The 25,038-nt window shown below is 35.7% G+C and overlaps 1 protein-coding gene across 2 annotated transcripts in view; it reads right to left on the bottom strand.

Annotated features, from left to right (window-relative positions):
- The window catches only part of FSIP1 (fibrous sheath interacting protein 1), an 86,748-nt gene that overhangs the window by 25,061 nt on the left and 36,649 nt on the right, over nucleotides 1-25,038 (bottom strand). The window contains exon 12 of one of the 2 annotated variants that reach the window (XM_086614076.1): nucleotides 24,249-24,794. The exons of the other annotated variant lie outside the window; for it this stretch is intronic. Coding sequence (XP_086470202.1) covers nucleotides 24,717-24,794 — 78 coding nt within the window. The 3' untranslated portion in view covers nucleotides 24,249-24,716. Of the gene's footprint in view, nucleotides 1-24,248; nucleotides 24,795-25,038 lie in introns of those variants that run through there. 2 annotated transcript variants of the gene reach the window in all.

Raw genomic sequence — 25,038 nt, 5'->3', positions numbered from 1 at the left:
AAGCCGAGAGCCCTGGCTGCAAAAGAGCTGGAGCCAGAGCCGGAGCCGGGAGCTCAAGCGAGAGTCCTTCGGAGAAGAAGGTAAAGCCGCAAGCCCCGACGTGGTATTCGCGGGAGGGAAGCATGCTGGAGTTGGATGAATGGGCTGGGTCTCTGCTCACCCATAAAGCCTTTGTGAAAACAGAAAAAATGGTAAAACAAAAAGGGGGAATTATGGCACTAATCATTCTTATCCAGCTGGACTGAGTTGAGCTAATGAACTACTAATTAACTACTCAACTCAAGGTACCTATCCTGCCCACAAGAGGCAGGCCATTTCCTCCTGGCTGCGGAAGATGCAACAGCGTCCCTGGTGCCGCAGCCCAGGCTGGTGAGCAACACAGATGCACTGAGAACCTGAGAAAACTGTAGCCTCCCCATAGTAAGCCTTATGCAGCTTATTCACTCCAGGTCTTGAATTGAGGATTGCAGTTTCTCTGTTACTACTGTTTGCCATGTTGTGAGCGCATCTAGCTCTAACTTGTAAGAAATTCTCTGACATCTCCTTTCGCTCATATAGAAAATCAGAAATTTTGAAAACAAACATGAAAGATCAACCAGAAGACACCACAAGAGATTACCTATTCCAAGTCCTCCAGAAATATTTAACCATCCTCATGCCATTTCCAATACAACTTTTGCCTAATCTCTTTTCAGGCCTCTACGAGATGAAGGTTACAAAAAAACCCTAGCTCTATTTTTTCTTAATATCTAATTTGAAATTTTTCTTCTTCAAATCAACCACAATTTCTCTTTCGTCTTTTTACTACGGAAATAATTTCTTCCCTTCCTCTTTGCAGAAGCACATACTTGAAGACTGAGTTCTCTCATTCATGCCAACTCACTCCAATTCCTTCCATATTGATTTAGGTACTTTCTAGGTCTGTGATCTAGGCACCTACACATTGTTTGTTGCTCTCTGCACTCTCATTGAATGGTCCACAGCTCTTTTACTAAGGTTCACTTAACAGAATGTGAGATTCTAACTGAGACCTAAAAAACCTGCATAGAGCAGAAATATAACTTAATTTTCATACACCACAGTACGATGTTTCACATTTTTTGCATCATGATACGACTCATGCAGTTCATGATCTGTTATTAACCTGAGAAACTTTCCACCTAAACAGTTATTCTCTTTTGTATCTGTCCTGTTATTTCTAATCACAGCACCTTGCTGAACTGCATCCTAACTTTTTCTAGTTCGCTTCTATACAATCCTTATTTTTTAAGATATTGACACGTCAACTTCACGCTACCAAAAATTAATAAGCACACTGCTCATTTCAATTTGCAGGTCATAAAAGAAAATTCAGGATAAAACTGAGCCAAAGACAAATCCCTCCAGAGCTACATTTCACTGACATTTTGGCGGAGAACCATCAATATTTCTAGCTTGCTTGTGTAAATAGATTTGAATCCAACTTCAATCTATTGTTTCTGTCTAAATGGCCTCTGTCTGCTACCCTGTCATAGGAAGAAGTCCTTTATCTTGATACTATTTCTCTTGACAAATCTGTCTGCTGCTGCATCTTTTTTTTCCCCTCATTTTTAAAAAATAAGCACTAATTTTGCCATTTCCAGTTTCTCAAGTAACCACTCTTGCGGTCATCTTTAATTTTGACAATTAATTTGACTATTTCTGAGGTTTCTTCATGCAGTAATTTAAGTTTGATGAGATTCATCAAACAGCTAATTTGAAAATGCACAGTCTATGTACAGAATCTACCCTGGGGTTTTTTTTAGTTATGGATAGAGATACTAGTCAACTGATACTAGAAATAGTAAGGATAGCACTTGTAGGAAATTATTTTAGCAAAGCTTGATGCAAGAAGGAAGTATTACAAACTTTGTTCTTAGCATGACTTAGAAGAGGACCTTACCGATTGGTGGGTTTCAGTCCTCCTTTTAGTACCAGGAATTTCTAAAATATGTGTCACTTTCCTTGATATATCTTGCTCATTTTAGCTCATATGAGCCTTAGCCTTTTTGAAATTATCTCTCTAAACTGATGTTTTTCTTTTATATTCACCCTTATTACTTTATTAATGCAACATTATTAGCCCTTTTTTATATGCTATCTTAGTGTGTTTGAAGTCAACAAGTAAGTCCCAATTCTTCCTTTGCAATTGGATTACCTTCACTTGTGACCTTTCCATTTTCAAATAAGTTCGAAAGTTAGCAGGGGTGGGAGGGTGGTTGTTTTTTAAAAAGCTTTCCTTTCAATCCTTATTCCCCTGAGATCTTTAGTTCTGTTAGTTCTCAGAGTCTGCTTCTTGACATCCACTGTTTCTATTTTGTTTTCTTTGCTAAACATTGTGAGTACCATCATTTCACTGTCACATCAATCAAGTTGCCTTTCACTTACCCATTCCTAGCTGGTTTCTCACTATTTAAAATTACATCTATAGAAACTTTCCAGCAAGTTTCTTTCTTTTGCTTTATAATAAAAAAAAAAAAGGAGCACTATAACATTACTAAAAGGAAAAAAAAAAGTCACCAGTGAATGCTTGTTAAATTTCCTCTATTATATCTGTCTCAAATTAAAAATCTCTTCATACCACCAAATTCTAGATTGTTTTGCTAACTGCTCACAAAATGCTGCATCCGTTTATTCACTTTCTGTTGTGGTCTTATCATTTTGACTTTTATCTTATTCTCCCTTCAGACTTTACCAGATCATAGAATGGTTAGGGTTGGAAGGGACCTTAAAGATCGTCTAGTTCCAACTCCCCTGCCATGGGCAGGGAAACTCTCCACTACACCAAGTTGCTCAAAGCCTCATCCAACCTGGCCTTGAACACTTCCAGGGATGGGGCATCCACAACTCCTCTGGGCAACCTGTTCCAGTGCCTCACCACCCTCATTGTAAAGAATTTCTTCCTTATATCTAATCTAAATCTACTCTCTTTCAGTTTAAATCCATTGCCCCTTGTCCTATCGCTACACGCCCTTGTAAAAAGTCTCTCTCCAGCTTTCCTGTAGGGCCCCTTTAGGTACTGGAAGGCTGCTACAAGATCACCCTGGAGCCTTCTCATAACTCCAGATTCCTCTAAATTTTCAATACATGCACTTTTCCCTCCCGATTCTTTGGCTTGTCTTTGAAAAGGCTTTAATTCATTACAGTAATATTCCACTCATATGAGTTCCCACTAAGTCATGTCAATTGTGTCACATACCTTAATCATATATTAAGACTTCCAATTATATGATTTATTCAGCATAATTCTTGCAACAGTACACTTATCTCACATCCACCTACCTATCCACGTATTGTTCCTGCACCCCTCGACCCCAACAGTTCTCAAGATACATATCCTCTTTAGTTTTGAGACCAATCCCTAATTTGCCATTTCTGTTTAGCTGTGGACTTCTACCGCTCGTTCTGCCTCTCATTACTTTATGTATAGCTTATGAAACATCATCCTATGGTCAAAAATTAAAAGCAATCTTGCAAACAGCAACCTATATGGATAAGCACAGAGCAGGAGTCATTTGATGACTCTCAACAGCCTTTTCAGCAATACCTCACATTAAGAATTTCAGAAAGAAGCAGTTCCCCTGCCAGACGAGTACTGGAGGCTGGTGAGTCTCCTAACCGCTTTCAGGATGGAAGCATCAACCACCACTGCCTTTTGATTGATGCTTCTGCAATGCAGATTCAAGATCCTCACTGTGTTTGTCAAGGTATAACTCCTCTTTCTCAAATGCTGGGTATTCATCTTCACTTCCTGCCTGGACAGCATACGTATTGTTAATCTCAACAGGTGGTTAATTAGAGGTGCAACACAATCTGCCTTCTGATGACATCAGACATTACAGCAGCTAGTTTCTCCTGTTAATGCTGATATTACAAACTTTTCTAACCAGCTGGAATCTTTGTTCTCTGAATATACTGTGCCAGTGGATGTACTCAGGAATATAATGCAATCTGATTAACTCCTCTCATAACTCTCTCACTAGTTTGTAGGCATACAGAAGAATAGACCAGAATTAATGTTTTAACAAGTGTTCCACTTTGTCATGTTCAAGATGGCTTAAAATTTGGCAGTTTATTTTAAATTTCTCTTTAAAACATCAGCCATACCTTGGCTTTTTCTGTGCTGACATTCACATCATCTAGTACTAATAAGAAAGATGTCAAAATGGTTAGAAAGACATAAAGGGTTGAAGTGATAGAAAATTATACCGGAATTTTTTTCCTAAAGGAAGTTAAAGATAGATATCACAAACATGAGGATACCATCAGAAGGAATATTGAAATTCAAAGATTTAATATAGTTTGACATAAATACATCAGAAAAGAAACCTACCATCTGTGTGATCTTGCATGCTATAAGCAGAATCAGCTTCAGTTCAGAATTTGTACAAGAGAGATCTGATTAACTCCTAGTTTATGACTCAGCTGCCCTTTTGAATAAATAATGGATCTTTGTCCTACAGAGACATATGGAGACCCTATAATATGACCAGCCTTATTTGGAATGAGATCTACAATTGGGGTTTTTAACTGCACTAGAGAGATCCCTTGGCACTTTAAGCATACAGGTTTTAGGTTTACCACCTAAAAAACCAAGTTCTAGTTCAGGTAATATTCTTTATAACTAAATTCTTCCCATAGTTTTCACTGGAAGAGATATTTGCCCTCATTTCCTGCAACAAAGGTGTTGCTGTGCTCTACTAAAACAACTGTGCTATAACCCTAACATCTGTGAAGGGTTACGTTTAGTGGTTGGTTGTTTTTTTGTTAAATGTAGTAAGAGACAATAAAAGTGATTTAAAAGTGCCAGGCAATAAGCCTAAGCAAAAGAGGTCAGCAGGGCTTAGAAGTATTAAAAATTGGATGGAGGGGGTAAATATATATAAAAACATCGATAAACGTGTGAATGTAGTAGTGAGAGGAAAGCTGTTCCCATCCAACTTGGCTCTCATTTGCTAGATATGTTTTCACCTTTGTAATGCCCTAGGCTGACAGTCACTAGCAGGGCAACTAGCAAGTCTGATGAGTTTAAATCAACTAGCAAGTTTGATTTGAGTTTAAATAAGGGAAGAGTTGATTATAATTGCAGAATACCCAATACAGGTTTCAAATACCTGTAGTATCTTTTCCTTTTTCAAAAAACACCTGCAGAGCCTTGCAGCATTCCTCAGCAACTACTTACTGAGAGATAAATGGGTAAGCATTAAAATACGAAGCTTTTTCTTTGCAAAACACAAAATGAAGTACCATGGTGGACTGACACCTTGTAAACACATCTTCCCTTAAATTAAGATGTAGAAATTTAGAGCAATACAAATTATTTCTGGGAGAAAGCCAATAATTGCCTGTGAAGTATTCCCAACTTCCAGTGAACGTGCTGAAATGCAGCAATACATTTCATACATATACAAGACTGCCCTTAAAAAAAGACAGAAATTTGCCCAAAGTTGGAGAAGCAAAAATCTGTAAAGTGGATAGTAACATACATGGTAGCAGACAATGCTCTCAGTGTTTATAAATACAAAAACGAGATAGAAAATTGAGATAAAACTAATCATATGCAGATAATTTAACAATTATTGGAAACTTTAAAATTACTTTCACATGAAATTAAACCTCCAAATAAGTAGATAAAGAAATGAACTTTCATTTCAGAAATAAGTTGAAGAACTTCAAACTTTTAGTGATTTAATGGATTTTAAGACTATACATTTATTCATATCCAGATGATGTGAACACATGAAGAACTGAATACTCCAAAAGGCAAATCCAAGACAATTACGGAAGTGGTTGTTCAGTTCCTCGGTTGGCATTTAATATATACTCAGAGTCTTAACCTCTTGTTTCTAATTTTAGCATTGTCATATTACAGGAGCTCTCAATTCAACTTGATCTTCATCTAGCTAGCAGAAGTGGTCTGTTAGCCCTCATTTACTCCTCAGGATATCCAGAATCATCTTTCTTCTTTGCTCCTGCTGAAACGAAGTTTATGACCAGGTTACTTAGGATTTTATCCACTTGGGTCTTGAAAACCTCCAAGGATGGAGATGGAACAACCTCTCTGGACAACCTGTTTATGAAAATTCTTTCTTTCATCCAGTCTGAATCTCTTGTTTCACATTATGCTCATGGTCTTTTGTCCTACTATCATGAAGAGCATGGATTCTCGTAAGTGTTGGAAAGTTGCTATCAGTAGCCATCTCTTCTCCAGGCTGAACGAGACCAGTTACCTCAGCCTCTCCTCACAGGGCAAGTGCTCCAGCCCCTAGATTTCTCTCTGTTGCAGATTAGTGATTTCTTTCTTGAACTAGGGTGTCCAGAACTGTATAGAAAATCCAGATGTGGCCTAACAAGTGTTGAACTGAGGTGTTAATCACTTCCCTCACTCTCCTGGCTCTGCTCCTGTAAATACAGTCCAGGATGCTGTTGGCCTTCTTTGCTGCCAAGGCACACTGCTGGCTCCCCTGCAGCTTGACACCCCTGCCCACCAGGACCCCTACTTCCCAGCCTATACTGTTGTTGGCAGTTCTTTTTTCCCAGGTGAAGGACTTTGCTTTTACCCTAGCTGAATTTCATAAAGTGTCTGTTGGCCCATTCCTCCAGCTTGCTGGATTTTCTCTGGATGGCAGCCCTGCCCTCAAGTGTCTTGACTGGTGTCACCCCCACCCCCAATTTGGCATCATCTTCAGACTTGACGAGAACACTTTACTTTATACACAGTACTTATACTGTACTTTATAATCACTACAAACAAAAGTAGGTCACCTATGCAAATAACGCTTCCCAATTTCATACTATTCTCTGGAAATACATTATCCAAGCTAAGAAGCCCACAACTGAGTAAAATCTAAATTCTCAGGAAAGCATCCATATCCCCTCCCATCTCCAATTACTAGCTAAATCATATTCAGTTTTCTAAAGTGATGGAATTTTATGCACTAACCAAAGCTTTATATCCAGCTTAAACCAACTCTGACTATTACAACAAAAGAACCTGAAGTTACATGCCTTCTGCGACTGGCTGAATTTCTGCCATTCATGCTTACCATACAACACAATACCATTAATTGATGTCACAGTAGAGGAATTTTCCTCCCCCAGAGTCACATATTCTACAGAGGCGAGCTTTCAGGACAAATACCAATTTCAGTACCCAATTGCAGGTTCATGCTGATAAAAACTGAAGAGAAGCAAGAAAAAATACAGCTATATTAACAATCACAATAGTACTCCAAATAAGAAAAAAAATATCTCTGTAGTTCATACTCACAATACTTCCCCACAATATGAAGTTAGAAGTGACAATGGGCCAAGCCTTTCTCATTGAAGGGAACTTGGGCAGAAATAACAATGTGTGGTGCATTGAGAGCAATAATGCAAGAAACAACAGGGGTTGAAGGATTAAAACCAGTTTGAATTTAGACAACAAAGAAACAGACAAAGATACCAAAAGAATAACTTCACATATTTTTTTTTAATATTTCTTAAAGCATTATTCAGTGATCCACTGTGCACTATTTAATACTTATTTCAGTATGAAGAAAAGAATCTCATCAGGGTAGGTATTGTGATGTGGAATTCAACAAAGCATTGTTCATAGACATTGTCTATTCATCTCTGCCACCTGATTTGAATCCAGTCTCATTAATGGCCACTAAAAGCTTCTTGAATCTAAAAGCTTTACAGACTACAAGTGGAATAAATGTATACAGCCTCAGTGGAGCTTTAACCACACAGGGATTTTTGCTGTGTTTTAAAGAAGTACGGAAAGTGGCATGCTTGGATTGACCTGAAGTGAGGATTTTAAATTTCAAGAACTGCAGAAAGAGTATTGTACTATTCTCAGAAATCTAGTAGTAAACCAACTACATAAACCACAGTCATAATAGATAATCACTCTGATTTATTAGATATGAACGCTTTTATATCTTGTTAAAATATTCAGTAATCATAACTTCTATTTTTAAACAATTTTTTTTATTTCAAGCCTTCTGTTAACTCTCTTCCCCTTTTCACCACACTCACAAATATGTCATCACTTATAATTTCAAATAAATAAAGATCTCCAATGTTAATGACCATTAAGAAAATCATCCAATTGAATAGCAGTAATAAATTTTGAAAGAAGTATTTATAAAAATCATTGCATAATCTGCATGATCAAAGCAAATTTTTTCATAAAATAGTTTATGATCTCTTATTCCTTACTAATAAGTAATCTGGATACTGATTTGAAGACACAAATCCATGAAACAGAATTCTAACACTTATTTTTTTAATGGCTCAGAAAAGATAATCAAGCCTGCTCATTTGGTCTGGAAACAGATTGTCAAGCTGTTTCCATACCAGGGAAAAATTGTTTCTAAGAAGGTATTGAGAGTAGGGAAGGAATTTCCCATTCTGATTCTATCTCCTTCACTGCAACAAGGGGAGAAAAATAGCTCAAAGGAGATTCTATTTATTCTATTTTCTCATCTATTCTTACCCTCCCCTGTCAATGTTCTCTACAAAGACTAGTTTCTAGAGTGATTAGAAATCAGAAATTTCTTGCAGGAGACAGGGACTACAAGGAGCATGCAGAGATCAAGGAAAGAGGCTACATACAAAGGAGACAACACCAAAGCATGAGACAGTGCTAATGATGGAAAGATATTGTAAGAAATGAAGGGCTGAGTGGGTTGCAACCTCCATAACAGTTTGAAAACAACTGAAAAGAGACCATCGCTATTGTGGGGAAAACAGAGAAAGAGAGGGAGAGGAAAAGAATATGAGATCAGGATAGGCAAACAGAAGTTGATGTGGGAAGTACTAAGAAACATAACAGAACTCAAGTTTGAGAAACAAGAGAAGTGGGGAAAAATCCAAAAACTATTTTCCACTTCATCAAAACAGTTGATTTGCCTCAAAATTCTATCAAGAGCTGTGAATCAGAAGCCACAGCTCTCCCCACCTCACTGACTGCCCTGCTAATTTACCACCTGAAATAACCTGTGGGGAAAAACAACAAAGCGCAAGAGGCAACCCTGCACTAAAAAAAAAAAAGGCAAGCCATGCGACACACAAACTTTCAGAAAGCAGTATGAATGCTGAACGTTTCCTATAACAGTATAACAGTGTCATTGACACCAAAGGCTGCTTTGAGTCTCTTGTTACTGGTGTGCACTACCTAGTATAAGAAATAATATGACAAATGGATAGAGATGTATTTGCATCTCTTCTCACTCTGGCTAGTACTACAGTGATTTTAACATGCCAATGTTATATTTAATAATCAGAGTTAGTAGTATAACTATATTTATTATGGCTTCCTTTATGGCATAGTATTTTTTGGATGACTTCCAATCCCAAACTTCTGATAGACATTTCATACCTAGAATGACTTCTAACCCAAACAACCCACCACATTTTCTCTTGACTAGTTCTCTGTGGTTGTTTGGGTTGGGGTTTTTTTTTCCCCAATATGGCAGCATTCTCTCCAAAAGTCTCATTCTTTATATAAGGACACCTACACAGTACTCCTCCTTCTGGGTCACCGGAAATTATTGAGCATGATTTACTGACATGGTAATATACTCATGGTTTAAAGACAGAAATAAAATAGTAAAATAAACTTATTTCCCTGGAATAGTCTAAAAACCCAAAATCTAAAATCTATGGAAGCAAAGGAAGATAAATCAACCTACAAAAAGGAGGCAAACTGGTTATCAGTTAAGTAATCATGTTCTGAGATTTAAAAAAAACAATTCGGAAATCAAATTCCAATTACTTCAGCATGAGCTGTGTGTTTTAATTACTCTAAAAAATCTCCAGCCCCAAAATTATATTTCCCCCTTTGAAACAGTGTATACATCTCATTGCTGCTTTTTCAGAGTCATGAAGTGTTTGACTTTAGATATATATAATTGGCACAAGTATTGTTCTCCCACACTCACTCCTGATGTTTGTAAAAATTCCAGATGTTAATAAAAGGATTCCTAAAAATGTAAACAATAATAGAAGGCAGAGGTTTTAAGTACTCAAATGTTATTAGAAATTTGATGCAATACATATTGCAGTGTACCATGATCGTATACTAGTACTTTGTACTCAGAGTTTACAAATAATAATACTGTAAATTTGAAAGTTCTCTTAACATGAAAAAAATGTATTTGCTGACTCTGTTTCCTAGAGACCTAGGATTTTTCCAACTGCAAGATGTCCTTAACAGATTAGCACTGTGATTTCTACAATCAGAGGGTTGTAGATAAAATGAGAGCGAGTATTCCTGTGCTTATCCAAAATCTAAACTATTTCTGAAGATGTTCTTCTGAATTTAAAAAATGTCTTTATGGACTGTATATTTATATGATGCACTTCTGAACAGTAGCCAATAACTCGTCCCTCTTATTCTTTGTCTCTATTTGTAATAATATTAAAAAAAAAACACAAACAAGTGCTCAAAAGATTTTATCTAGGACTTCAAGTTTAAAATTGGGCACCTGCTAACATAAAAATAGTGTTCAATTAAATATTTTTATTAGTAGTAAACTCAACATAAGCCGGCAATGTGTGCTGGCAGCCTAGAAAGCCAACCGTATCCTGGGCTGCATCAAAAGAAGTGTGGCCAGCAGGTCGAGGGAGGTGATTCTGCTCCTCTGCTCCGCTCTTGTGAGACCCCACCTGGAATACTGTGTTCAGATCTGGAGTCCCCAGCACAAGAAGGACATGGAGCTGCTGAAGCGGGTCCAGAGGAGGGCCACGAAGATGATCAGAGGGCTGGAACAACTCTGCTATGAAGACAGGCTGAGAGTCGGGGCTGTTCAGCCTGGAGAAGAGAAGGCTCCGGGGTGATCTTATAGCAGCTTTCCAGTACCTAAAGGGGGCCTACAGGAAAGCTGGAGAGGGACTTTTTACAAGGGCATGTAATGATAGGACAAGGGGCAATGGATTTAAACTGAAAGAGGGTAGATTTAGGTTGGATATAAGGAAGAAATTTTTCACTCAGAGGGTGGTGAGGCAGTGGAACAGGTTGCCCAGAGAAGTTGTGGATGCCCCATCCCTGGAGGTGTTCAAGGCCAGGTTGGATGAGGCTTTGGGCAACCTGGTGTAGTGGAGGGTTTCCCTGCTCATGGCAGGGGGGTTGGAACTAGATGATCTTTGAGGTCCCTTCCAACTCTAACCATTCTATGATTCTAATTTAAAAACTGGTTGCATCTCTTCACCTGCCAACCCAATTATTTTATTAAAGAAGAAAATGAAGTTAAATTCATTATAAAAATAACAATGATTTGCTCAAATTTTCAAATCCAAGGGATGCAGTCACAGACTTCATATTAATTTTATTCAAAATTCACATGACTTTGAAAATATGAGCAAGTATTAACTACAGGGTAATTGCTGTTTTCACCACAGCATGTCTGCTTCACATTGAGTAATGCCTTCCAGTTCTTTTAATGTAGTATTTCCAACATCTTCATCTTACTACCGTATTTTTCCCTCTGAAAGGAGGCTGAAAACTAGGAAATCATACCAACAAAATACTAACGATGAAAAAGATGTCAGGGATTTTGCTGGGTAAACACAAACTATCATCTTAAAACAATGACAGATGTTGAGTTCATCAGAAGACATTATATATGCACTGCTTATTTACATCACAGTTAGTGATGCTAGTAGATCTACATTTTTGGCTTACTGTTGTTTTCATAAATGCCTGACATTTAAGTCTTAAGAATAATGTATTTAAATTTCTTAAGAATGTGATAAACTTACATCTTTCAACAAGTTTCTGAGCATCTCCAGTTTCTGCTGTCATCAACACAAGCAAAACACATCCAGCAATGTGCTGTAATTTTATTTGCACTACATACCTAAACTTGGTAAACTCACAGAAAGTACGCATGAATGTAACAGATGCTTATAAACAGCAACAAATACATGAAAACAAAAATGCTAATATATAAGCAATTTAAAAATTTAAATTTATTACTTTTATTTCTTCCTTTTAGAAATATATTTCTGCAACAAAAGATTAAGCTACATCTCTTGAAATTAATCCTGCAGCCAGATATACTCCTTATAGCTATGTAATTTAAGAAACAATATTAAATCTTAGCAGTAAATCACCTTCAATATTTTGCATGCCTTTGGTATTGAATTTTACATCTGCAGTTAGGAAAAAAAAAAAGACAACCATCTTGCTGTTACTCAGCAGGATACAGATTCCTTTTTGTAAGTAGAATTCCAGACATTCCGTCTGTTTCCCATAAAAGCAGAAAACAGTTGGTCTTAAAGCAGATCAGTAATAGTACTCTAAACAGTGTAGGTAGAAACCACATTCAGCCAAACAATACACCTATAGCGAAAAAGTTTCTTAGCCCTTTATACAAAATTCATGTATATGAACCGTTGCTTAAGCAATGATACAATTTACATACCAGAAGACTGACGTTTCTTGACTAGTAGAGAGATAAACCAAACTTTTTAAAGTCAGATTTACAAAATGACTGAATATAACAGACAACTACCAAAAGCGAAACCAAAGGAATATCTATCCTGTTTTCACTGGCTGTTTTCACAGCCAGCCATCTCAGGGGGCTATAGCTACCTCGCAATGTCTCATCTGATCATGCAAAAACTCTTTTTCCATGATGAGAGTTATGCATCTAATTTATTATGCATACAGAATAAGCACTTTCCTATTGTGAAAGCAAAACTCCACGTTACTATGTTAAAAGCAGTAACTACATATGCAAACATTAATTTGCATGAGAGAATGACTCTGCACACAGCATATGTGCGCTATGCACAGTTTAGTGGTATGATAGTGTTTTGAAAATTTAGCCCTGGTTCGTGTTGCCTGACTAGGCAAGACAGCATTCTAAGCAAACATAAACATCTAAATACACACTTATGTCTATAAAGCTCATCTAACAATAATTTTAAAATCACACAAAACTCAAACTTCACACATAGGACCATCATAATATTTCTGTCCAGTTTTTAATGTAACAGGAACAAGCTCATAATTAAGCTATTGTCATAAAGAAAATGTAAAAATCAAAGTATTCCACTTACTACACACAACCAGAAAATGGTACTTTTCTCCTAGAAGTATGCATTTTTGCTATGTTAAGAAATCTCTGAAATAGTCTAAACCTTTTGTTGAATTATCTTTAATTTTTTTCTCCTTGGCATAGCCCACAATAATGAATTATGTTATTTTTCTGTCTCTTCCAGTAATGCAAATTACAGGCCTAACCCTAAATACACACAGGACAAAACTCAATCATAAATATTTCTTTGAATTCATATTACAAGCATGGACCTGCAGGATCAGGCTGTTTAATACCGATTTAAGCAGCGAAGACAGAATGACAAACCCTGAAGATATGAAATAAGTAAAGCTTCCTTTGCATACTTGAACGATCTTAAGCACATGCACATAATTAAGACAAAACCACTTGTTTTACTGCTTCACAGTAAATGCAAGTACATCATGGAAAAATCTGTGAAACTTATCTACACCACAGAAGCATTCAAATACACAAATCCTGACTGACCACATATTTTAAACAGAGCTATTACATTTGTTCAGAAGAAGGAAAACAATTGAAAACAAATGTGAGAAAAAAGTTATGTCTAGAAATATTATTATATGTCTTTCACATATGACATGAAAGAGAATTCAGTAACATTCCTCTGAAGTAAAACACCTTGAAATCCAATGTTCTTAACACTTAACCACTTTCACTGTTTCGTCTACTTGTCACACTAACAAAACCTCACTCATACCAAGGTTTCCCATTTTATTAAAGACTGTTGTGCAGATACATGTCAATAAACTACAGTCATAATTAACAGATGCCAAAAGCTAGAGATGAACTATTGACATTTCAGACACTCTGAGCCAAACCTGCTTTTATAAACACTAACATAAGAGTAATGTGTTTGTGACTTGTATACATTGTTATCTCTTCCACAGAAAATAAGTCCAGGACATTTCCTACTACTTTATTTTTTATATGAATGGTCCTGATAGATCTGTCAGAATGAAAAGAGAATTATGGTAACTTGAGAGGAAAACTATTTCTAACATTATCTATATAATAATAACTTTAATAGTTTTGTGACCAATATTCCCTTTTTCCAAACAAAACCAGTAACCTAAGTATTAACTCTGAAAAAATTAAAATATACCAAGTAGGTACTTTCCTGAGCTAAACAGACGTAATTCATTGTGGTCTGCATTGTACCGCTGTTTCAGCCTAACTATTATATTTCGAACAGCTAGTTCTTTTTTCTTACTGCTTTGCACGATTGAGGTATTAGTAATGTTCAAACACTACATATGCCTTTTGACTCATCACAGTATTTTATTTTACTGATAACTTAACTATTTAAGAGAAGTAATTCAGAATCAAAGAAGATCAATGAAGCTGGTGAAGGGTCTGGAAGAATAAGTCCTGTGAGAAGCGGCTGAGGGAACTGAGGTTGTTTAGCCTGGAGAAAAGGAGGCTTATCACTCTCTACAACTCCCTGAAAGGAGGGTGTAGTGAGATGGGGGATGGTCTCTTCTACCAAGTAACAAGTGATAGGATAAAAGAAAACGGCCTCAGGTTTCATGAGGGGAGGTTTAGACTGGCTATTAGGAAAAATTTCTTCACTGAAAGTGATGTCAAGCATTGGAACAGGCTGCCCAGGGAAGTGGTGGAGTCACCATCCTTGGAGGTATCTAAAAGACATGCAGATGCGGCACTTAGGGACATGGTTTAGTGCTGGATTTGTTAGTCCAGTGTTAGGTTTACAGTTGGACTTGATGATCTTAAAGGTCTTTTCCAATCGAAATGATCCTATGATTTCATGAAAACCTTCTAAGTCAAAACCATACTACATGGAAAAAGAATCAATTTTTTAAAATATTTATTTCCATTTATTTAAAAACTGTGTATCAGATACTTTCTACGTTGAACTAAAATATTTGTGATGTTTAGATAAATGTTTTGAACAACTTGTACATTAACAGCTCACTAGAGAAGTCCAAGATACAAGGCCGTTGTTTCTATTATCGCTGTTTTCTGTTCCAGAATTCATTGTAAAGGCTACTGCACTCAAACACAAAATATCTACGAAGAGGAAGAAGATAAATGTTTACAAGAAAATTAATTTTGTTTGGAATCTTCTTTTTCAAAAAGATATTTCGCTCTTTCTCTGTCAATAATAACAAAAACGTAACAAAGAATAAGACTCTTGATTCTCCAGCTTGAACATTTATGATAAACACTGTTCTAAAACCCACAAAGATTATAGCTAATTAAACTATTACCTTGTTTACCTGTAAAGATTATTATGCATGTATGTGTATATCTAAATTCATATCTAAATTCCTGGTTTTCAAAAGAAGCAGTAATTCTGAAAGACTAATTTACAAAGTTTTAAGAAAGCATAAGAAGCAGCAGAGTATCTGGCTATCCCCCTTGCCCCAAGAGATATTCAAGATGATCTTATTTTAAAATCTATGCCACAGGTAATATATTCCATTTGATCCATTCAAGATTTAGACAGGCAATAAATGCTGAAGGAAATTACCACATAAATGACATTCCTTGAAACTAGATGGGCTTGAGAATGAAAGAGTTGTTATTTTATCCAAGCAATAATACTCATCCTGTACTAGAAATATGAACAGTGTTCTGCTCAAGATGAAAGGACAACTCTCTACTTTCTAGTTCTTCAGAAAGTAAATTGGTTAAAATCAGTCTAACCGACTTTTTAATGTCATGAGCATAGACTATGACTAGCTTTATCTTAAAACTCTAAACTGACTTAGACTTTAGCATGTCCCTTAAACATTTCAAGTACAAACTAAGAAACTGCATAAGGTGGGTTTGGGTTTTTTTAATAACTTTTAGGCAACCTGATGCCCAAGCACAAACAGCATTCACAGACAGCACATGAATGCACATGCAGGACTATGGCTACATTAAACTAAATTAATTCCACTTTCTTGCATTGTGCACTTGTTTATATAACATTGAGATTTGCTACAGTGATTGTTCTTGTAATGATTTAAGCGCTTATATGTATCTTATCTGAAACAGATAAAGTGTTTAATAGAATTTGAATTATCAGATTATTCAGGACAAATTCTTAATTACCTATGGGAAAAAAAAATGATCTTATAAATGACTTTTTGCAAGGAATCTCCCTCTCTGAACTTATCTAACATTTACCTAACTCTCTGTATCTAAAGTTAAAACCTTCAAAGTAGAGCAATACGCATAAACCACTTTGCTTTCTGTATATAGGGATTCTGTGAAGGATCTGGCAGTATAGAGAACTTTGGGCAGACCTCCCCTTTCTTGACAAAAAGAAACTCAAAAGGCTGAGAGAACATCAGCTTTCAAAAACATGATCTTAGTACTAAAAGAAACCTAGTTTATTCTTGTTTTAATTATTGTTTAATTATTTACAGGCTGCATTTTTTGTGCCAATGTAATACTAGTTCACCAAGTTGAAATATTCATGTTAACTACTTGAAAGCATTTTACACTAGACAACTATGCAAGAATGATTCAAAGAACATTCTTGCAATTTCAGTCCAAATTAATATTTAAGCGTGATTTTAAGAAGTTTTCTCTCTTTTTTCTTGCAATAACGAGTAACCAAGAATTGAATGTTTTGCTTCAAAGCAGAAACTATCTACAATTTTCAGCTGTGGCTTACAATAGCTGTTGTGTAGATGAAGCAAACTCATTGCAGGGGGCATTCATTTCACAACATTGTGTTAATGATTAATTAGAGTGCACTTGACATGCTATCCTATAGACAATGTTTAGCTAGTTCAGCCAGACCAATTGTTAAGATAACTAAATTCAAAATTTAGCTTTCTATACCATAAAACCCACAAGAATGGGTATTTTTCAATCTTGCATATTATTCTTACACTATATTGTTTTATTTGCTTCTACCGTCTTTTAAAACTTTTATTAAAGACATTATCAATTTCATTGTATTAAAGAGCTCAACATCATTCTCATCTTTCCTTTGTGAAGTTTGTTTCCTTTTGTCTACATCAAATCTGGTCACATAAGAGGAGTGTAGGCTATTTTAAGGCAACAATTTTTCTTTTAGAGAAAAATGACCTAGTAAGGTCTAAAGATGATTAACACATAACTTGCCTGTTTTCTCCAGCTTTCATCAAAACATGAATAAGTTCACTATATTTCCGCATGAGATTCTGGTATCCTGTATCAAAAGTGTGTATCAACACTACTTAATTCAACCTAACCTTAAGGTTTATATAGTTAGTGAATTTGCACATCACCTGGCAGCTTGTAGTTTCAAATAGGTCATTACTAGGTAAACCACAGAACTGGTCTAAAATGAAAAAGATTACGAACAAATTGAATTAGAAAGTGTTTGCTGTATACTATGTTCAAGAAAGAAAATGAGGGAAAATTATAAATCGAGATTAAAATTGCACATTAAAATCTGTTGTCCTCACAGTGAAATTTGTTTTCAGTTATTTACATGCTCAATGGAATTTATAAAAGTAAACAATATTACTCCATATTGAAAACTGACTAAACATAAGAACAACATAGAACGATAGGTGATAGCATCCTAACTCTACAAGTAGAGGCTGAGATTTACCATTGTCCTGCTTAGTATGGTTAGTCCACTCACACACTATGAAAAGCAAAAAGAAGGGCTACAAATAACAATAAACAGGATACAAACAGAAAGCCTGAGAGATAGTAGAGAAGGAAAAGCAACAGTGAAAGCTCTTGACAGCATTTTCCAAATAATCCAGTCTCTGGAGTTACTGTAATAGGTTCTATCAACATCTTGGATACCCGCATCAAATAGTGCCACAGTGTCAGAGGTAACAAGTATTTCACTTGTATTTACAAGGCTTTTTGGTAAGGATGGACAAGTAAAGTTTTGAATTAATAACACTTAAGAGGGAAAGATGGTGGTGGAATGCAGTCTATCCACAAGTAATATTAAGTTTGCCAAAATTCAAACATGTCTTTCCCCATGAAATATTATTTCTCATGTTTTTAGGGGTTTGTTTGTTGGGGTTTTTTTTTCCTCTTCCATGGGATTATAGGGAAGTCAACTGTGAAAGTACAAGTAAGATTTAGCCTAATAATTTTCTGCCTGGCAAGAATCCAGATAATAAGTCGAGTAGTTTAACATAATTAGTAGCTTGGAATTGTTTTATTGTATGTATTTGCTTGTGGAGCAAGCTTAACAACGTATAAAACTTTAACCGTGAAACATCTAAGGGTTAACCAAGGTCTTCCCTTCCCATATTCTCAGCATCAATTCATTGTTTTTATCCACTGTTAGCTGTGTTCTCAGATGATTTCTGTCAAGCATAGAGAATGCTTTCATAAAGATCTTACCAAACCAGACATTCCAAGCATGGCTGCTAAACCTAAGCATGTACTGAAAGGTCTGAGTATCAAAATCAAGTAATAACTTCAGCATTAAATTTTAAAATTACTCTGCCCAGGCAGATCTCTCTGACCACTCATACTCTTCTGTGAATTCTCTAAATATTCTGTGTGATTATGGCCTGTCTTAATTGACTTAATCTCTAAGAAAATGCAAACATAAAAGATCCTTAATGAAGGTAATTATATAGTAAGAATTAATAACAATGCATAGAGCAGATACACATATAGAAAATAATTATTTAAACCATTTTATTTACTTTTCTCTTCTTCTCAGAAAGGACTTACAAAAATGAGAAAAAGATAGGATCGTCCAAAACAGAAGTAGTATCCTAATGTAATGTACCACCTGTCTGGTAGATTGGAGGTGCCTTTTCTTGTTGTTTAACAATATAAAAGTGTATTCAATATGCTCACATAAAGATTACCCTAATATTTAACAATTCAAATATTTAACAATTCAAAAATCAAGCTATTCAAATAACAGCTTATTTTTATGTAACACTTTTGTTTCTAAAGGACATTGAAGTGCTGCATGAAACTACCTAAATTGCCAGTTAGAAAAATAAGTTGCTCAACTGTCGAGCAATGCATATCATCAAAAAGGAAGAAAGGAAGAAAGGAAGAAAGGAAGAAAGGAAGAAAGGAAGAAAGGAAGAAAGGAAGAAAGGAAGAAAGGAAGAAAGGAAGAAAGGAAGAAAGGAAGAAAGGAAGAAAGGAAGAAAGGAAGAAAGGAAGAAAGGAAGAAAGGAAAGAAAAAAAAAAAAACTGACAGAAAAAGAAATACCTGACACCAAAGAGGAGTTTAAGTAGGAATAATAAAAATTAGCTGAGCTGGAATTGGTTCTGACATGGGCGTTTATTTCTACTATAGTTAAATACAATTCTGATATTTAAAGATTAAAAATCCTATTATTTCAGTTGTGTTTCACTATTTACATTGCCAGTTCCATGTCAAGAATGTTAAGGGAAATCCAAATCCTATACTTGAAGAAAATCACCAAAACAGAGAAAACAGGGTTTATTCCAAAAGTACCTTGAAAATTGAGAAGATAGTAACTCTAATTTTATTCTGTTTTGATTATAATAAAGATACTTTTTATAAATGTAATAACTTCAAATAATATCTTTTAACTTATCCCTCAGAGGTGAAAAGTAAGCACAAGAATCAAAATCTCAAATTCCACTCTCCATCTTATTAAAAGATCAGAAGTTATCTCTGAAGCAGCAGTTTCGCAGATTTATGTTTTATCTATAGAGAAAATAGTCCAGTAAAGCAAAAGATAATTAACTGTAGCCTAACACTGATGGCATGAGCTTCTGCTTTAATTTGCTTCACAACACCAAATTTAAAAGAAGGATTTAAATCAAAAAATTGCAGTTACATCATCAGCTTTGTCACCAGCTCACTGAGACTCTGGCCATGTTACATGTGTCCACTACATTATTCATAACATATCCAGTTCTCTAAAATGCTTTGACTTCTGCAATACAATACTGGGGGGGGGGGGGGGGGGGGCGGGGGGCGGGGAGCAAGAAAGATTATGTAACACACTATTTTCCTTTGAAACTTTTATTTTCCATCACGATTCTTCTGATTTTAAAAAGCATCAGCCGCTCACATCACCTTTATTTTCTTTGCCCACTCTTGACACATGCAGTTACTTATCACACGGAGGAAAACTTCTGGTTTATCCCTTATCATCTGAGGAATCTGCACTGAGACTTTTGATTTAAAAATTTCCAAGGCTTCTCAAATAAGCAGAATTAACTGAATTAGGAGAAAAACACAAAGCAAAAGAAAACAAATCCATCACTCATTTCAGCTCACTTTCCTAGACTTTCCATAGTAGTTTAATCCCATAAAATCCAAAGGAAAGCCTGTTAGATATAAAAGAAAAGTGCAAAGCTCCCAATTTAAGGACTAGTTACAACTCATTAAAGTAAGGACACATATAATTTGAAGCATTAGAATGTATGCTGAAATATAATTAGTGGCTATGAATCAAACCTGGATGGATTAAACTAATTCCTGGAATGCTATTATGGAGAGTACCTTGTGTAGAAAGAATGATCCTTCTGTTTGCACAGCAACTAAACAGCTTCAATTTACTTTTAAAATTGACTTGAATAGAGATAAAGGCCCAGCATTTCAACATGTGGCCTTCTAAATATAATCAGCCTGAATTATGCCTGTTTCACACTGCGGTACTTGCAACCTGGTTACAGGCAGCAGGGATAAGGCTGCACTCAGCTTATTTCACTGCTTAATTTATATGGTAATTACCACACCACAGCCAGAATGGAGAGCATCTGCCAAAACTGAAGGCCCCAGAATAATAAAACTGACATGTGCTGTGATATTGTTGAAGTGCTGACTAAGAAACTTCTTTTATCTCCTCTTGAAGCTATAAAATGGTATTCGTGTTATTACTAGCAGGGAATTTTAACAGCCTTGCATTGACAGCAATTATGTAACACATGCACAAAACAATAGAGTTTCACATCACTTAATAAATCCTTGAGCTCTCTTAGCTCCAGATCTCTCGCTGGCTGGATTTTATGGTCTGGTAGTTCTATCCGACCTTCAGAACACTGAAGTATACAAACCACAAAAGCACTAGAAAATTATTAAAAACAACTGGCTTTTCTCCCTGTTAGATCTATTTAATAAAGAGAGCATGATGCATAATCATGGAGGTTAATTAAAATATTTGCTCACTCACTTTTCTCTTTAGCTAAATGCTGTTCTGAACCCCTGGCATTAAAACAAGCAAGATACAGATATGACTTTTCCTACTAAGAACATCCTCTTATGAAGCAACACTTGCATTCACAAAACAAAACAAACCCCAAACCAATTCCCATAGCATGTAACAATTAAAGAAATTCAATCTAATTTATCATCTGTTGATTTTTATGAGAATAAAAAAAATGTCATTAATGTAAGGAACCTAAATTTGCAGCTGATTTTCCTGCTGATATTACCAACTCAGTTTCCAATACGATGCTTTTTTTTTCAGCTTTAATATATTGCACCTGAAACTCCTAGCTTCAGTACAAAAGCTTCATAAACTAGAAACATTCTATTATAAAGGTTTAAAAAGCAAATTGTCAGTAAGGAAGTTCGAGTAATTGAAAAAAAAAAAGAATACAAAGTAAAAGGCCATTTCTGTTTCGAAACTTAAAGATTTATTCATATGGCACAAATCCTCCCTCCTCCTTCTCCAATCAAAAATTGTTTCATAGTTGTATCCATTCAAAAACAAGCAGTATTGTTTCATCTGCGGAAACTAGACAGTCACTGAAAGTCACTTGTTGATGAGAAAAAGAATAAACCAGCTATTAAAGTTATTAATACAATAATTTCAAATACTAAGAATTCTTGTTTCTTACTATTTACAGCTGGAAAGATTTGTTTGCATAACAATTGTTTGCACAAATTCATTATGCACCACTTATTTCTCTCCACTCTTCATATCTATACTCCTGATCGATTTACAGGTTGCACTCTATGTGTATCATTCACAGTTTGATTAATATATGCATAATTAACATTTCTAATATTTCTCCACAAATCAGCCCATACTCTCTACATTCTATACAAGACGTACTTTTGCCATTTCTTGATTTCACATAATTCAAAGTTATTATCATTATTATTATTACATAAGCTCCAGTTAAAGACATACCTTTCTGAGAAAGTATCCTGAATCCATTATTGCACTGTACTTAAAATTACTCATACGTAGGCCACAATGCCTTCCTTTGTATACAATACTAAGAAGGTCACTGTTATTTTGTTATTACACTAAAAATCTTAATTACTTCTTGATATTACTTTGGAGTCACTTTCCTTTGTCCATAAAAATATCAGCAATAAAAACACTTGTCAGTATTTACATTGGATTTTATTTCCCCAGTCAATTACCTTGAATGAAAAATTAGTACAGGATATTGCATATGAGTGATAATTCTAGCAATAAACAACTCTAATTACTTTCCCAATTATATAGGCATATCTGTTAAATATATGATAAATTAAAAACTTTTAAAATGTGCTATATTTATACGTAAACCTTCTTATCCTACTACATGAATCTTTGGGATTTTTTTAATAGAAAGAGCACTAACTGCAAAAGCCTGCATTGTCACGAGTGTCTTCAATAAGAAGATTCTATGAAAATGAGAAAGTAATACATACAGCTTCAACAAAAAGGGTGAATTCCTGTAAACTGCTCCTCACAAACCAGGAGCTTCCAGCACACTCTTAATAAGCTTCTATTACATTTAAGCCTATAGCAGAGGACAGGCACAAAATGTTTGTTTCCTGTAGAATGAAGACTCCCTGCTGAGAGACATCACTTGTCCTTGAGATTTCTTTGAAGGAAAGCTTTGATTTACAGAAAGAAAAGCAGCTAGGAAAAAAAAAAAGGTCTGCTACAACCACATGTTCGTGTTTGTATAAGAAGTTATCCAGTTTTAATCTTTTTCTCCATGAACATCTCAGAAAGTGCAACTTGTCAGAACATTTAAATATTTGTCTTAGCAACAAATAGTTTAGTATTCAATACAGATGTATACATTGCAGTTTAATTGAACTGCTTTGCAGTAAGGCATTACAGAAGATTAATTCACTCCGAAGAAAAGTACATACCCTCTAACCAAAGACTATGAATAGTCCAGGCAAAAAAGACTGTATGACCAAGATATGAACAACAACTAGAAACTAAGACAACAACAGAAAACTAAGACAACCACATGAAGAATGTGGAGGTGCTCTAAAAAAATGGGCAGTGACAGAGAGATAAAGGCATATAAAGGGAGATTCTTAGTATGGAAGGGTGTTTAATTTACTGCTTTTTGCATTTGGGAAAACTAAATGACTACATTATTTGGTTTACTCTCTAAATTTTTTTTTTTAAAAAAAAGGAAAAAACTGCTTGTGAAGATATAGTGCAAGTCTTGCAGCAGTAATATGAAAGCGCAGGACTTCTTCTATGGAAGGAATTCAAATAAACCTATTCTCTCCTAAATATAATTGGCAGAGTAGAAAAATAGGAATCGATCATGTTAAAAAGTAGAGGAAACATTTCTTACAAAGTCCAGTCATTATCTTCAGTCTTCCAATGTCAACTTATTATAATGGGCTTCTTATTCAGGTACTACCTGAATAACACAACACTTCTTTATGGAGATATGCTTATTAAGTACTCCAGGAGCAAAAACTTGTAAAGAATGATCACTATGACACAGTATTATGTACTATTGTACATTTCTCAATATTTGTAAGCAGAACAGTGCCAAAACAGAGATAACAGGGGGAAGGGGAAATCAAAACCAAACTAAATCAGGCAACAGAAAGGAACCAAAAGAGAAGAAACTACAACCCTGCATCTTTCAGAATCAGAGGACTGTGTTAAAGATCAGGATTTATCACAAAGCATGTGGCCATGCCTCTTAAGTACACGCAATCAGTTTGTGTGATGATAATCACACTTGACCTTCATAGATACAGAAGTACATGCCCAGAAAGTGATTTCCAAGTCTCAACGTACTTCCCTTTTTCACGAGAGACGTTGATGACAAGGATATAGGCAAGTGTGAATTAAAACTCTTTTCACCACAGCTCTCAAGCAAAGCACTAGGAAAAACAAAATTCATGGTGTTAGAAACCATTATTCTAGATCAATGATGAGACTGTCATCTGCAAAAAGGAAGTTCCTAGTCCTCACACAATAATCTTAATAATATTTAGATTAGATATAAGGAAGAAATTTTTCACTCAGAGGGTGGTGAGGTACTGGAACAGGTTGCCCAGAGAAGTTGTAGATGCCCCATCCCTGGAAGCGTTCAAGGCCAGGTTGGATGAGGCTTTGGGCAACCTGGTGTAGTGGAGGGTTTTCCTGCCCATGGCAGGGGAGTTGGAACTAGATGATCTTTGAGGTTCCTTCCAACCCAAACCATTCTATGATTCTATGAATCTGTTCATGTATTTTGCATGAGAGAATCAAAGTCTGTACAAGCAGTGCTCAGAACATCATCTTGTTTTCTTCCAGCGGAGCATCCTGCCCATCATTGGGCTAGAGAAATATCGTCCTTCTAATTTTCGCTGGTTTGGCCCTGAATTTTGTGTTCCTGGATAAATATCTTAATTTCACCACTGGAGAGATGATGTCCTTCCTCCTTTCAAATATATAAAAAATTTTTGTAGGGTTAGGTCACTTTCTTGTATGAAGGAAAATGGAGACAAAGCTACTGAGATGAAATTGCTGAGGTTGAAGAAACTGGAGGAGTACTCTGAAACAGACAATAACTTCCTAGGTAGAGTTTCTGAAAGAAAAGGGACATAATCTTGATCATGACTGGTGACATGCTTTGTATTTACAGCTGCTTGGGTGTATTGGCACGCTCTGAGCACGTCTAGCAAACAGAGCCCACAGACAAAGGAATGCTCAGTGTGGGAATCAAAAACCAGACCTAGGCATGAGACAGGCCACAAGATGCCCAACTCTGCCAAGCTTGCAATCAGTATGAATACTCAGTAGCAGAATGTTAGGTATCTACCTTATTTTTC

The sequence above is a fragment of the Tauraco erythrolophus genome, chromosome 6, assembly GCF_009769465.1.
Source record: "Tauraco erythrolophus isolate bTauEry1 chromosome 6, bTauEry1.pri, whole genome shotgun sequence".
NCBI lineage: Eukaryota > Metazoa > Chordata > Aves > Musophagiformes > Musophagidae > Tauraco > Tauraco erythrolophus.
Note: the sequence above shows the minus strand (reverse complement) of the source record. Positions and strands in the feature narration are given on the sequence as shown.